This window comes from Hipposideros armiger, unplaced genomic scaffold, assembly GCF_001890085.2.
Source record: "Hipposideros armiger isolate ML-2016 unplaced genomic scaffold, ASM189008v1 scaffold_1020, whole genome shotgun sequence".
Lineage (NCBI taxonomy): Eukaryota > Metazoa > Chordata > Mammalia > Chiroptera > Hipposideridae > Hipposideros > Hipposideros armiger.
In genome coordinates this window covers 194,089-208,984 of record NW_017732370.1, presented here as the reverse complement: position 1 = coordinate 208,984, position 14,896 = coordinate 194,089, and the positions used below count along the sequence as shown (strand labels likewise).

The following is a 14,896-nucleotide window of genomic DNA, read 5'->3' as shown; positions in this document are numbered from 1 at the left end:
CAAGCAGGGCCGAGGATGGGGCAATTTGTCTCTGAGATTCCCGGTCACTTTGTGGAACATCACTTTCTTAGCCATCTATTCTGAGGACAAAGGTTGGGAGGAACCCCAGAAAAAAACAAATGAGGGGGAAAATGACTCCTGGGAAGTGGGGTGGGAAAGTGGCAGACTCTCAAAGATTTGGGAGACCCCAGCATGATCAACACTGGTTCAGCCCATCCTTGTGCAAGGCTGCCTGCTGCTAAGCACAGCTACTTGTGTTTGCTTGACCTACTTCCCTTCCCATCCCTGTCCTACTCCAGATCCTCTCTGGAGTCCATGTAATTACTACCTTTCCAACCATAAGTACTGGGAGACTTCAGACAGCTCCTGGCTCCCAGGATAACTACGAAGACAGGAAAACAAGTTCTGGTGCTGCTGTTCTGGTTTTTCTATTCCTTCCTTTGTTTTTGTTGGCTTAACTCTGCTTCCTGGTCTCTGCAGGAGATTAGGCCCAGTTTAGCCTTACCGGCCAGCAGGTCCGCTGGCTGAAAATCAGCTGGAGGTGGCCTGCCATGAGCCACAACTGAGGGCCAGCAGAATCTTGACAGAACTGGACAAGCAATGCCCCAAGTGTGTGTTTGAGAGCTGAGCAGGTCCCTTTGAAGCCCTCTGCTGTTGGCCTAGCAGGCAAGAGAGGAATCTGTCAGCGCCACTTTCCACCCCCCTCCAGGAGAACAAGTGGCAGGAGAGCCGAGGCCGTGAGGCTCTGCCAATTCTGGCTCAATCTCTTTTCACCTCTCATTAGAAACAAATGGAAATTGATGGGTTACCACTTTATCTTCTCACTTAGAGGGGAGAAAACCTTGCAGCAAGTGCTGAATAACTGTAGGCATCTTATAAATTAAGCATCTTAGGGATATGAACCATTTTGCATTGCTGCTCAACAGAATTAAATTAGGCTTTGAATTTTCAATAGAAATGAAAGGGGAAGAGGGAGGGAAGATTTTGTTTTCAGTTCCTTTTTTTTTAAGCATGCAGAGTGGTGAGCCCAGGGCAGGGGGAGGGAGAGAATTGAGTCACCTGTCTGCAGTTCTGATTCCCAGCCACTGCCACTGCATACATGTAAACATGCCACAAAGTAACACAGAGCAGCTCGGAGACCTGCAGCTTGGCCTCTGACCTAACCAGGGTGTAAGCTTCTGTCTTGCTTCTGCCCATCTCCGGCCTCCTGACCATTACACTATGCCAACTTCTGGGACCTTAGGAGTAGTCCTGATCCCAACTGGAGAAATTTGGGAGCTTTAAGCCAATTCCCTGGCTTAACCCATCACAACATCATCATAAATTAGCCTCCAGCCCTTTCAGGATTGGGTTTAGAATCCAGGATCTTATCTTGCTCATAGTAACGACTTTCCATCTCCCCACCCCAGTCTGGGCAGAGGGGCCTCAGGTGGGTATGTTTGGATAACCTGCCTGGTGTTTTGAGTCCTTCTGGGGCTCTTCCCTAGCCTTGCCCCTGGAGTCCTGCCCTTGGGCAGGCCTTCATGTGACCAACAAGCCACCTGCCTGGATGTCTCATGCTATGCCCGACCCATTGGTCCACATTGACCCACTTTTCCCATACACACACAGGCATCCTCAATCCCTGACACCCTACACCTGTCCCAGGCCATCAGATCCCAACATGAAGTCTACTGGACTACAATGTCTCCTTGTCCCTGAGGCTGAGTCTCTGTCCACAAGGCCCAGGTCAACAATGCCTCAGCCTGCAGTTACAAGCCTTGCTCAGACCTGGGAGAAGAGGCACTTGATTTCCCAGGCACTCCTAAAGCTTCCCTCCAGGAATGGGGGTGCTGATGAAGTAGGTGGCAGCATGGCCTGCCCACACCTAGAATGGGCACCCTCACAGCAACTAGGATAAGAAAAAGAGCAGTGGGAACACCCATCACTGAAGTGACCCTGACCTTCCTCTCCATAACCAGGCCAGGGCAAGCAGAAACCAAGTCAATGGCCCCACCAATCAATCAGTGGGCCAGGGTCACCCCAAGGACTCTGAGGCTGCATCTAAAGCACACCTCCAGGAAGCCTTCTTGGATTGATCAGAGAAGAAGAGAGATGATCTCTTCTCTGATTTCCAGCCCTGCATTTGGAATCCCCAGGGCCATCCTTACGTTCCTTCCTCACCTAACAACTGCCCCTTGGTGAACTAGGCTGTTGGTCACAAGCTGTAACGGGTACTTAGCAGCGTCTTTATTCTTGTCACAGTGGGAGCTGGGCAGGTTGACTAGATTAGAGCTGTGAGCCAGTCAGCCGCACCCCCACCCCCACCCCCTGGCCCAGCCAAACTTGAGAGGACATAGTGCACAGTCATATGTCCCCTGTAAACACCTCAGGTAATGAAATGGGGCATTGCCCATGGCCAGGATGTCCCCGGGGTGCCACTTGTGCAGCACTTACCAATCCTCAGGGAGTGCGGACTGCAGGTGACCATCACAAGCCAAGCGGGAAGCAGCACCAAAGGCGCAGAGACTCGGGGCATCTTCTACAAATCCTCATGGAGCTCTCTGCTGGTCTGGGCATGACATAACTCTGTGAGAGAGTGGTGGGAAGAGGGCGTGAGTCCCAAGTCCTTGTGAGGAAGCCACCCATCCAGTTCAGTGACCCCCGCGACCCACCCCCAGAGCCTCCCCACAGAACCGCTGGCAGCACCCATGGAGAGCTCCAGGCTGGCTCCAGGCCTCTGTCCCTCCTCCCTGTGCCCAGGCTCACACAACACCTGTTTTCCTCATCACAATGGGGGTAGGTGTACCGTGGGTGAACGACTCATGGTGCTCCACTTTTTAAAAATCTCGAATTGGAGATGAAGCCCTTCACCTGCTCTTAAGGAACAGAAGCCATGGATGAACGAGAGGGGACAGGGTCGGGTGGTTATGCCGGTGCATGCGCTGCTCACTGAGGAGTGGTATGAGGAAGGGCTGGGTTCGAGTCCAGCTCCTCCGTGCGCCAGCTGGGTGGCCTTCATGAGGGCTTCTCTTGGTCACTCAGCCCAGTTTCCTCACAGGTAAAAACTGGCACACCACCACCTGTCCGGTGGAGTTGAGTTGAGGACTGGGACAATACAGAAGAAGCTGCCAAGCTCAGGGCCTGGCCTAAAGGAGGAAATATCCAGATGTCAGTTTCTCTTCAGCCCAGATGGGCAGAAGGAGGTCATCAGCTTGTTTCCATATCTGCTCCTGATGACTGTTGAAAAATAAACTCTCCACATCCTTCCTCCATCAACTCCTCTCCTCCTTCCCAGGGTAGGTGGACCTCTGATGTCAAAGCCAGAACCTTAGGGGGGACTGCCTACCCACAAGGCAGCATGGGTGTTATCCCCTCACTGAGACCTTTCCAACACCCTGAGACCAGAGTCTGTAGGTTGCCAACTCTGCCCCATCACTGGGGTGAGGGTGGGGACAGTGGGCACCTGGATATGCTAATCCTGGGTCACCGTGGGTTAGGAAAGCAGTATTAAAATGATTGATTCCTCCTCCCATCCGCTAGACAGACAATCCAATAGAAACATGGGCAAGAGACCAGAACTGAGAGCTCACTAGCAACTATATCCAAAGGCCTAGAAACATTTGAAGAGGCACTTAGCTTCATTGGGCATCAGAAAAATGCAATTTTAAACCAGAATAAGATACCACTATGCACTCACCAGAATGACTTTTTTTTTTTAAGACAGTATAAAGTGTTGACAAGTATGGGGAGCAATTGGGACTCCCATATAGTGTCAATGGGAGTGCAAATGAATAGAACTATTTTGGAAAATTGGTCTACTAGAACTTTATACACACCCTAATGACCCAGCATCTCCACACCTAGGTATATATGCAAAGAAACGTATGTATATGCTCACAAAGGCACACTAGAATGTTCATAGCCGCACTCTTTGGATTGCCCCAAACTGGAAACTGACTACCCAGATGTCTAGCAGCAGAATGGAGAAATATAGCGTATGTTCACCCAGTGGGACGTTGTATGGAAATGAAAATGAATAATCAACTCCACGCGACTGGATAGTTGAATCTCATACACATTGTACTGAACGAAAGAAACCACAAAAGAGTATGTAAAGTATGATTCTATCTATACAAAGTACAAAAACAGACAAAAAACTATTCTGTGCTTTCTGTGCTATTTAGAAGTCTAGTGAATGGCTACCCTTGGGGGTGGACAGTGACTAGAAGGGAACGTACCCGGTGTTCTGAGGGTGCTGGGGATATCCTGTTTCTTACCCTGGGTGTTGGTTACATAAGTGTATTCGCTTTATGAAAACTCATTGAGCTGTATACTTATGAGAATGTTCATTTTTCTGTATGTGTGTTATACCTCAGTAAGTTGTGCTTAATGACGTTCCCCACCTCCTCACACACATTCAATGTTCCCGCCATATCCAGCACCTTGCCGCTTCCTGTACATGCCATGCTCCCTCTGTGTAAGGGACGCCCCTCTCTCCACCCCTGCCATTTGCCAGAATCAGGTGCCTGTCCATGTGCCATCACAGCAGCCTATAGTGGCTCTGATACCAGCACTTTGGTCCCTCTGTTGCTGCTGCCTTTCTGTGTCTATGCCTGGGATGAGTGTTGGCTTCTTAAGGGCCAGGACTGTTTCCCGTTTGCTGTTGAATTCCCAGAGTCTACTTATACACAATAGAGGCACTGTGCATATTTATACAATGAATGGAAGGCCTCACGCAATTGGATCCTTTCGGGAGACAGAGGACAATAAAGGATCAAGGATTGGGGCAAAGACAATTGTGCTGTTGGCAAATCAGGCCCAGAACATACATCCTTTAATTAATGGGTGTGGGTGCAAGGAGAGATGACAGCAAACATAGTCTCAAGGGAAGCTTGACATTCTTATTCATTATGGATAAAGCCACTTGTTCATTGACAGTGTCTCCACTAAACATGCAAGCTCAATGGGGGGTGGGGGTGGGGGCAGAAATCTTGTCTGTTTCTTCAGCGCTCAGAATAGTGTGTCTGGCATACATTACAGTCTCAATAAATATTTGTAGAGTGGATAAATGATTAAACTGTCAAAGAGGAAAGAACTGTAAAAATCTGTTTAGGCTATATAAAAGTAATATTATATATAATCATTTATGTCCAATGCCTTCCATTTATGCCTAATCAGCATGCTGTATAATAATTATTATGCAGACTGCTAAATAGGTGTCATATTAGCCTGTGTAAATGTTATTTGATGACAGAACTATACTCATTTCCTGCAGGCCTGACATTTGCCGCTTATGGCCCTGAAGCCTTGCTGATCCTGGAGACTAAATGTAAGGACAGCAGCTTAAGTCCGGGGCTGCTCTTGGACCTCAGCTGTGCAACCCCAGGCACAATGAAAAGAACTAATAACCTTACAGAAATAAAAGGAGGCATCATGTTACATGTTTGTAAGGCTCAAGGATTTGCAAAATTCTGCATATGGGGTCTGGCCAAATGGCTTGTTAGTTGAGAGTTGGCTTGGGAGCGCGAGCTCTGAGCAGCAGGGCTGCCAGTTTGGATCCCACATATGAGGGCCAGTGATGCTGCACCCTCTACAGCTAAGATGGTGAACAACAGCTCGACCTGGAGCTGGGCTGCCGTGAGTCACCAGTGATGGCATAGGCTGCAGTGGGACTGCAGTGGGCTGCCATAAGCTACCATGAGTGGCCGGCAGCCAGCATGAGTGGCCGGCAGCTGGTGTGAGCTGCCGTGAGCTGCTATGAGTGGCCATCCAGTGGCCGGCAACCGATCTGCCTCAGCTGGGAAGAGTGCAATGATCACAATACCAACATGGGCCAGTGAAGTGATGTCTTCCACAACTAGACTGAAGAACAAAAGGACAGCAACTTGTCTGCTCCCCTTCCCCGATTCCCCAACGCTGTTCCCTCCCCAATTCCCCAATAAAATCTTTAAAAAACAAACAAACAAAAAACCTCTGCATATGGGAGTGCAAAGATGAAGCTTTCAGATCCCTTATCAAAAAGCACAAAGAAATTTGAGGTCTTATTTTCACTGCAATATTTAGATGAGTTGGTCTTAGAACCTAACAGTGCAGCCTTTATTAACTGAAAGTATTTTAATAATTTAGGGATAAAAAAGAAATGATCCTGGAGATATGATGCCCTCTTCCCACTAACATTACCCCTCTCTGGGAATTTCTCCTGTACACATGGCTTACTACATCTGCATGGTGTGGCTTCTAAATCGGCATCTCATGCCCAGAACACTTGCATTTGGCTGCCCCCTGCAATCTCCATCTGGATGTCCCACGGTACCTCAGACATACCTCATCCTAAAGAGAAGGTATCCTCCTCTCCACCATTCCTACCAGCTGCTTGTTAGCACCACAGTCCACAAGTTAGCAAAGCCAGCAAGTTGAAAATTACCCTAGATTTCTCTCCCCCACACCCCACATCTTATCAGTCACCAAGTCCTGGGAGCTCTGCCCCCTAAACACCATAAACTTCTCTTCCATCATTCCAGACCCTCTGCAGTCCAGACAAGTCAACAACCCAGACCTGTGCAGTAGCAGCCTTTTTGGTTTCCCTCTCTGGTCCTTCCCTCTCCAGTAGGTTCCCCTCGCAGCAGCCAGGGTTCTCACTAAAATGGAAAGTTGATAATGACACTCTGGCTCCAAAGTTTTGGGGAGCTCTCCATTGAATCAGGGATCAAGGGCAAACTCCTCACTCCCTTCCATGACCTGGCTTCTGCTCTCCTGTCCCTGCCACCCACCCTCTGCACCTGACACCCCAATAGAGCTCGACTTGCCTCAGGATGCCACCTCTGCATGTGTGTGGAATGTAATGACAGCTTTTTCCAGGCTTACTGCATTACCTCCCTTCTGAGGCTCTCTGTGATACTTTCCCAATATGTTGTCACCATTTCTCATTAGGGCATACATCCTGCTTATGACGATACTGTCTGTCTGCCCACAGAACTGACAGCTGGGATGGGAGGCTCTGGCAAGCACCTAACACATTATCAGGCACATAGCAGGTGCTCAATTGATATCGGCTGAATAAATAAATGAACAGACGGTGACAAAAGGCATTTCCTGAGTTTACATCAATATGAAATGAATTCCCAATCTGGCTTATACATTTTGTATATTCTCCGTGGTTAAAACAAACAACCTAAGCAGACATAATGCTGCAGATCTGGGCAAAGGGTGATCATATATATATATATATATGTTGACAAGGAGAAGGAAGCCAGTATTTACTGCCTTTTTTTTTCTGTACTTGGGGCTTGGGCTGAAAGTCACAGTTAAGATGAGAGTTTGAGTCCCACACTACCATTTACTAGCTGTACACCTTGAGCAAGTTACTTAACTTTGCTAAACCTTGATTTCTTCATTTGTAATATGGGGATGATAAAAGTACCATCAAAGAATTGTTATGAGGAGTCGTAAGATGCTTCTCCTGTGCTGCTTGCAGTAAGCCCTTGATAAATGTTACCTATTCGACCATTATATTGATCCTGTGAAATGCCGTTGCATACTACATTTCACAAATGTGGAAGCTAAGGCTCAGAGAGGTTCTGTAATTTATCCACTTGCTACAAGGTACGTGGTCATGTACTTTGGAATCCCAGTAACGCTGAGGCTCAAACTTAAGAGTCTCATCATATGCAATCACAAATCTGTTCCTTCTGTGACTAAAGTTGCATATGGAAGCCCTGGCCAATTTGAAGTCCAAAGTGGGTACACAAATGTGGCTTCTGGTTTCCAAGGGTCTCTGAAAGTCCCCACCTAAGCAGAGCTGGGCCTCAATCCTACAATTTAGATAATTCAGAAGGCAGAAGTCTAAAAACAGAATTTTCCCATGCAATTGAGGACGCTGTTTTGACACTAGGGTAGTCATGCCCATCATAATGAGTGCAGAGTTAAGGTCCGATATGGATAGAAGCCAGGTCGGATCTGGCTGTGGACCTCATTAAGGGAATACTGTCAAGCAGTGTCTCCCCTTGGAGCCTGTTTCCTCAATGGTAACATGGGATATCAACGCCTACCTCACAGGGTGATGCGTACCAGAGACCAGGGAACACATCAGAATTTTCCACCTGTGTCCCCAGTACCTAGCACAGGCTGGCACATAGTAGGCACTCAAAAAATATCTGTTGAAATAATGAAAGAATCTGATCAGATAATGTACATGAAAAAGTTGCTCTCCACGTGAAGTATTTACTTATGACTTACATGCAGAGGCCTTACCCATAAGGAATTTACAGTCCTGAGCCAATCCGCTCACCTAGGAGCACTCCTCCTCTGAACCCCCAGCCCATACTGTCCGCAGTGGTGGGCAGCATCTGACGGCACACTGTCCCATGAATGCCTGACGCATGCACTGTGGAGCACTGTGGAATACCAGACTGCTTTACCATCTACCTGCCCAGGATGTTTCCTCAATCAAACATCAAAAATCAGACATCCCCACTTCTTACGGAAGGGGAAACTAATATCCATTTTTTTCAGAATCTGAATATTGGGTCAGCTTCCTCAAGCTAGAAGATCCTCTAATGTCTCTAAGTGTCTCTGACCCCATCCATGCTTGTGTTTTCAAAACAAGCCCCGTAAGGGCGGGGCCCCTCCCTTTTAGTCACTGCTATTCCTCCAGCACTTGCAATAGCGCCCGGTGCAGTGAAACTACCGGTACCAATAAACACTGTTGAATGCGTGAATGAATGAATGGTTATTTAACTTTGCCCTTATTTATACCCTCTCTCTATAACTACCCTGTAAGCTCCTGGTGGGCAGGGGAACACCTATTTTGGGCATGTGTCTTCCCAGTGTACTTGCTATGGTGCTTATAATAACTAGTGGTTCAATATTTGCTGATTGCGACCAGTACTGGTTGATAAGCCCAGACAGATACCACCTGCCAACAGCTCATAGTGTTCAGGCTCATGGTGTTCAGGCGATGAGCATGTTGTCTGGACTCCCTGGCCCAGTTGTGCTAAATGGCTTCTCCTCTCCTGACTTATTAACGGTCCCTCCGCTGGTCTCTCTCTCTCATCTTCAAAGAGCTCTTACACCATTAATCATGATTTTCAGGGTGGGTCAGAGTGGAGGCTGACAACCACCATATGGTGCTTTGTGGTGGGAAGGACAGAGGAAATCAGAGGGGCCGGCAGATTAATTATATTTCCTCTCAGCTGTGGGCAACAAGACCTTGATTACTGCTCACGATGCTCCAGGCTCCTCAAGACACATGGATGTGGGGCTTCTCTGCTGTTCTGATTCCCAGCTGGGAGAAACTCCCAGCCGAAGCCAGCAGCTTGGACAGAACATGCAGGGTGGCCAGAGAAGTTGGGGCTGCCCCAGCCCCTGTGGCCTCCTTGAAGGAGAATCAACGTTTGTGACCAGATACACTTGGGCAGCATGTGTAAGTGTCCTGTCTCCCTGGAAACAAGCAGTGCAATGCCGGGATGCAGCCCCGGTTCCGGGGGCAGGGAGCTGGCTATGCGTTCACTCTGGGAGTCACCTCTCTGAGCCTCAGTTTCAGTCTATAAAATGAGGGCATTACATTAGATGATCTCTACGGTTCTCTTCAGCTCTATATTCTGAAGTTCTAGGAACTGTACTTTATGATGAAAGATATTTACTGAATATTTACTTGCTATGCACAAAGTACTCTCTCATACTCATTGCTCCTCAGATGAACTCTGTGAGGCAAAGACTTTCATTCTTCCCGCCTGCAGATGTGCAACCCAAAGGTGGAAAGGTTGAGTGAGACTTGCCAAGGTCACTCAACTGGTCAATGGAAAGCCAGGCCATTGGCTCTAGTACCCATTCTCACCCACTACTCTCTACAAAGGCACTCTCTCTATATATCCCAGAACTTGGCACATAGTTGGCACTTGAGGGAATGTTGGAATGGGAATGTGATTATAATGATTATCACAATGTTGAAAAAAAAGACAAGCAAAATGCAAGTAGATCTATGGCCCATCTGCACATTTTACTGAATCGGAAGGCAAACAACTTAAGAATTGAGTCTGGCTGTGTCCTTTGGCAAAATGATCGGTCCAGGTGTGCTCAACCTTTAGGATTTTCCACCAGGAGATGATCCCTGGAGTTTGTGATGAGTTACAGTATCGCAGTTCAGCCGGGGTGCTTTGCATCGGCCTTGGAGCTGGACCAGGTCTGACTCATTGGATAAACTGAAGAGCAGTGGGGGCCCAGCCTGGCCTGACTTTAGGAGAGGATATTCAGGAGCACAAGCACTCAGGACACATGATTAGTGACAGCTGTTCCCAATCTTGGACACTAATGAGCTTGACATAAGGAACACCTGGTCTTTCCCTCACCCTCTAAATCACCTCCCATGTAGATTTCAGATTGAAGCCCTCAACCCACTTCTAAACAATGTCCCCTCACCAGAGATCAGAGCAGATGTCCCTTGTTTCCAATGTCAGCTGTCACAATATGTCCTTAAGCTGGTTACTTAACCTCTGAGAGTTTCACTTCCACAACTGTAAACCATGGGTGACAATACCTGCCTGGAAAAGCTGCTGCAAGAGATTCTAGGTGTGATGCACTCAATGAAAGTGAGCACCTTGCTTTCCTCTCTCCATCCCCTTTCAAGGCTCCCTCAGTCCTTGTACACAGGCATCCCAGGCTGTACCTATATCTCCTCCCAACAAGGCATCCTCCATACCTCTTGCTACTCTTAATCCACAGCCTTCTCATCTCCCAAATGCTGCTGCTTCAAGTCAACCCCACCCCAGAAGTTTTCCCTGAAGAAGTCAGTCCTCCTTCTTCACTCAAGCTCAGCCTGGCATAGAAAAATAATCTGAGATTGGAGGTAGAGAGCTGTGTGACTTTGCACCCATCTTTTAAACTCTGGCAGTTTCCATTTCCTGTTCTGTAAAATGGGGAAATGACACTCCTGCCATCTACCTTACAGGGTTGCTAATGGGATCAAATGTGACAACGGGTCAAGCGTTACTTTGCAGATGAGTGTTGTTCTTTTTCCCTAGATTGGCCAAAGCATGCAAACAGACTTACTACCACTATATGATTTACACTTTATTCATTCAAGAAACATTTCTATTGAATGTCTACAGTGTGGCAGGCAGTGTTCGGGCCCTGGGATATAGCCTCTGACCTTGTGGAGCTTACAGTTAAGGGAGAAAATATTGATCCCATTTCTAAGTAGCTGATGCCATAATTACAAATGGTGATGGAAAAGTACAGGACACTACAGAATGTATGGCAGGGGAAACCTCATGGGGTGGGAAGGGATGGCGGCCCTGAAGACAAAATGTTCGACATGAGTTGACCAGGTTCTTGGAAGGAGGCAGGCTGAGCAGGGAGAAGGAGATCCCAGACAGAGGGAAAGACATGGAGAAGACCAGAGGCCTCTGGGATGCAGTATGGTGAGTTTTGCAAATGGCAGGAAATCCATGAGGCTGGAGAGCTGAATGTCTTTATGTATTTGCTGTGTTTTTGTCCAATCTTCCTCCCCTCACTCTCTTTCTCTCTCTTCCCCCAGATCCAGGATAAGGGTCTATATCTAAAGCTGATTACCACCATGAACCTTGTACTGTACTCAGCATCCTTCAAAGACAAGTTTAGGAGGCTGCAGCATCTACATCTCCTTTCTGCTATAAAAGAGGTGGTTAGAGGTGAGAAGATGGAGTTAATCACCAGTCACAGAAAGCCAGGGGAAGTGAGAAGAAGACCACAGGGTTGAATGTGAAGGGCAAGACTGGCTCTGGATGGTAAAAAAAAAAAAAAAAGACCCTGGCATTTATTGGAGGCCACCAGACTGGGCCTTGGGGGAGCCAAGCTCCTGGCAGAGACCACGTAAGCTGAGGCTTTGAAATAAAATAGCCCAGTGCTGGAGCTGTTTGTAACACATTTAGAGCAGAAAGACCTTGTAGAGTGTCCCCAGAAGAGTAGAGAGTGAGCAGGGAAGAAAGACATGGAGAGAAGCTGCTTTTAAGGACATTTTAATTCCCTCTAGATGAACACAGCCCTCCCTCCCCTGCTAAACATCTGTCCAGGTGTTTGGGAGGAGAGGGACTGTCCTGGAGAAGCTTGTCCAAGTCTTGGAGTGAGGTTGTGTCCACTGCAACCTTCCATAAAGAGAGTTGAAAAAAGCTGAGCTAAGCAACCTGTAAAGAGAATGGGGGACGGAGCTGTGTGATGGGGGAGGGGGGATGCATTCAGAATTTAACCATCTGAAGCCAGAGATGGGTTACTAAAGACTTACGGATGATGGTACACAGAGAATCTCCAGCTCCACTGAGGTCAAAGTCAGAGGTAAAAAAATGCTTTCACTTGGGCCGGCCGAGTGGCGCGATGGTTAAGAGCTGGCTTGGGATGCCAGAGGCCCCCGGTTCGGATCCCACATATGAGGGCCAGTGACACTGCCCTCTACAAAAAAAACCCACAAAAAAAACAAAACAAAAAAAATGCTTTCACTAATGTTAGCAATAAAGAAGCAAGTCCTGACATGGAGAGCTGCTGGGTCACAGGCACGGAGCGCCCAGCCCTTGGCTCGGCTCCATGATGCCCATGTGGAGACCTCGCTATGTCTGTCCTCTCAATGGTCACTTCACGTACACATCAGCTTTTTCAGTGTCTCAGTCACCATTATCAGAAAGTAAGGGCTTCCCCCGTTGTTGTTTTTTTAAGTCCTAGCTAGAGCAGGTGAGCAAGAAGCTATCCCTACGTGCACGCATTCCTCAGGAAAGGACTAGCTCCCTCAGCACTCTAAGGGGTGGGAGACGAAAGCAGGTGTTAAGGAGAAGAGAAAAGCTAGATATTGTAAAATAAAGATCCATAACAGAATAAATGATATCCCCTTCAAGAGGCAAAGCATTGGACTTATTCTACTGGTATCATCTAAGCTCAGTACAAGCTCTGTGAATTGCCTAAGAGTACACGCATGGTCCATTCTACCTCTTTCCTGTCATCAGCCCGGTTAGCACTGATGACCATCAGCTTCAAGAAGGCCTGGCACCATCTCTGTGAGGAGCAGGAAACAGAAACTCCCGCTGGCCACATGCCCTCTGGAGAGGGGGTTCTAGAACTGCAGACAGAGAGGGGTAGGAGGAAGACTTACTTTCTATTCTAAAATGTACTCTACTGTTTGCATTTTAAACTAAGAGGTTGGACTGCTTTTTCAATTTAAAAATCTAGTTAATAATTAAAAAACAACAACAATAAAGAATCCCACTTTCTCAATGACTGGCTCCAAGACCTGGGCAAGTAGCTCAACGCCCTGAGCTTGGGTCCCTTCCTCTGCATAGTGAGGCTGATAATACCTCAGGTTCAAGTGCTCCAGACTGCTGGGCCTGCCCAGGTTCCTTGCAGCCTCTCTGGATCACTGGTCATTGGCCCAAGTGCTCTGGCTGCCAGGAGAACCTGAGCTGAGCTGCTCTCAGAGCTGGCCCTGGACTGTGATCTGAGACTCCCCTCCCAGCCACAGTCTAACCCCAATACTCACCTCCTGAATCAATTCAAAATATTTACCTTTCATGGTTGTTTTGACTTCGGGGAAGAGCCTCAAGTCGCATCATGCCAGGTCTGGTGAATAAGGTGGATGAGGACACACCTTAATGTTTTTATTGGACAGAAATTGCCATACCAGAAGCGATGTGTAACATGGAGTCTTTCCACTGTGATCACAAAATATGGTGAATGCTGCTGTAGAGTGCCATCCAACAGAAATGCAGGAATCTTCAATACAGGAAGTGGCATGTTGAACATTAGTAACAGTGTGTGACAAGTTTCAACTTGTTTAGTGCAGTCAGTCAGGTGTGAGCTATGGTTGAGAGAAGGTGTGTTTTAAAGTGTGCCTTAAATCATCCTCCATCATGACAACACTCCATGTCACACATCACTTCTGGTATACGGCAATTTCTGTCAAATAAAAACATAATGGTGTGTCCTCATCCACTTTATTCACTGGATCTGGCACTGAGCAACTTCTGGCTCTTCTCCCAAATCAAAATGATTACTATAATAATTTTTTTTTTTTGTTAAACAATCAATTTAATTTTTTTTATCATACCTCATATGCCAAATGGCCTAGAGAGCACAGAGGTCACTTAGTGGGTGTTTAGACACGTGTGAGGGGACTATGAGTGTGTGGGGTAAACTGATACCAAAAGGGAACGGATCCCATACTGACTGAACAATAGGGTCCTGGACTTTCCCACAAACTGGAAAAGAAAGTTCCTGAGTAGCCAAGCATTGGGTACAAGCATCCATGTACTCTATGGATCTCCAAGGAGAGCAGAGCCTGGGCAGCTCCAGAGCCAGCCTCAGTGGTACATGGGACATTAAACAGGGCCCAGTCCTGACTAAGCCCAGCCTATACACTGGGCTCTATTAGGAGTAACTCTAGAAGTCCGGGCTTGGACAAGGCCTGTGTTCAAACCTGGCTTTGCCACTTGTTGCCAACGTGACCATGGTCAAAGTCTAAAATCTCTCTGTGCCTTAGTTTCCCATAAAATGGGAGACATGCTACCGGCCTTGTCTACATCACAAGATTGTTCAAAGATTAAAGGGGACATTATACGTGAAAAAATGTGTCAATGACCAGAAAGTAAGGTTTTTTTCTTTTCCTAAGTCAGAACTAGGGTTGGTTATTTCTTACCTCCTCCACGCCCAGCTCTGACATTTCACTCCCTGTCTTTTGTTCTAGAATATATGTCTGACTCTCCATTGCTCAGATTTATTGAAAGAATGATTTATCTTTGCTTTCTATAAAACAGGACAATGTTTTCCACTTACTTGGAGCTCAATAAATGTATAATTGATTAATTAATAAAAGTGAACCTATAGAGGATGTTTTCATCCTACTCGTCATCCCCTCTACTCAGTGACTCATCTTAATATCAATGCTAGCAAAATAATAATA

At 47.2% G+C, this 14,896-nt stretch overlaps 1 protein-coding gene across 5 annotated transcripts in view; it reads right to left on the bottom strand.

The window, feature by feature from the left end:
- Window positions 1-14,896, bottom strand: part of GRIK4 (glutamate ionotropic receptor kainate type subunit 4) — a 416,055-nt gene that overhangs the window by 358,002 nt on the left and 43,157 nt on the right. For all 5 annotated transcript variants that reach the window (XM_019631615.1, XM_019631614.1, XM_019631618.1 and 2 more), the window contains one exon: window positions 2,437-2,568. In XM_019631615.1, coding sequence (XP_019487160.1) covers window positions 2,437-2,518 — 82 coding nt within the window. In that variant the 5' untranslated portion in view covers window positions 2,519-2,568. Of the gene's footprint in view, window positions 1-2,436; window positions 2,569-14,896 lie in introns of those variants that run through there.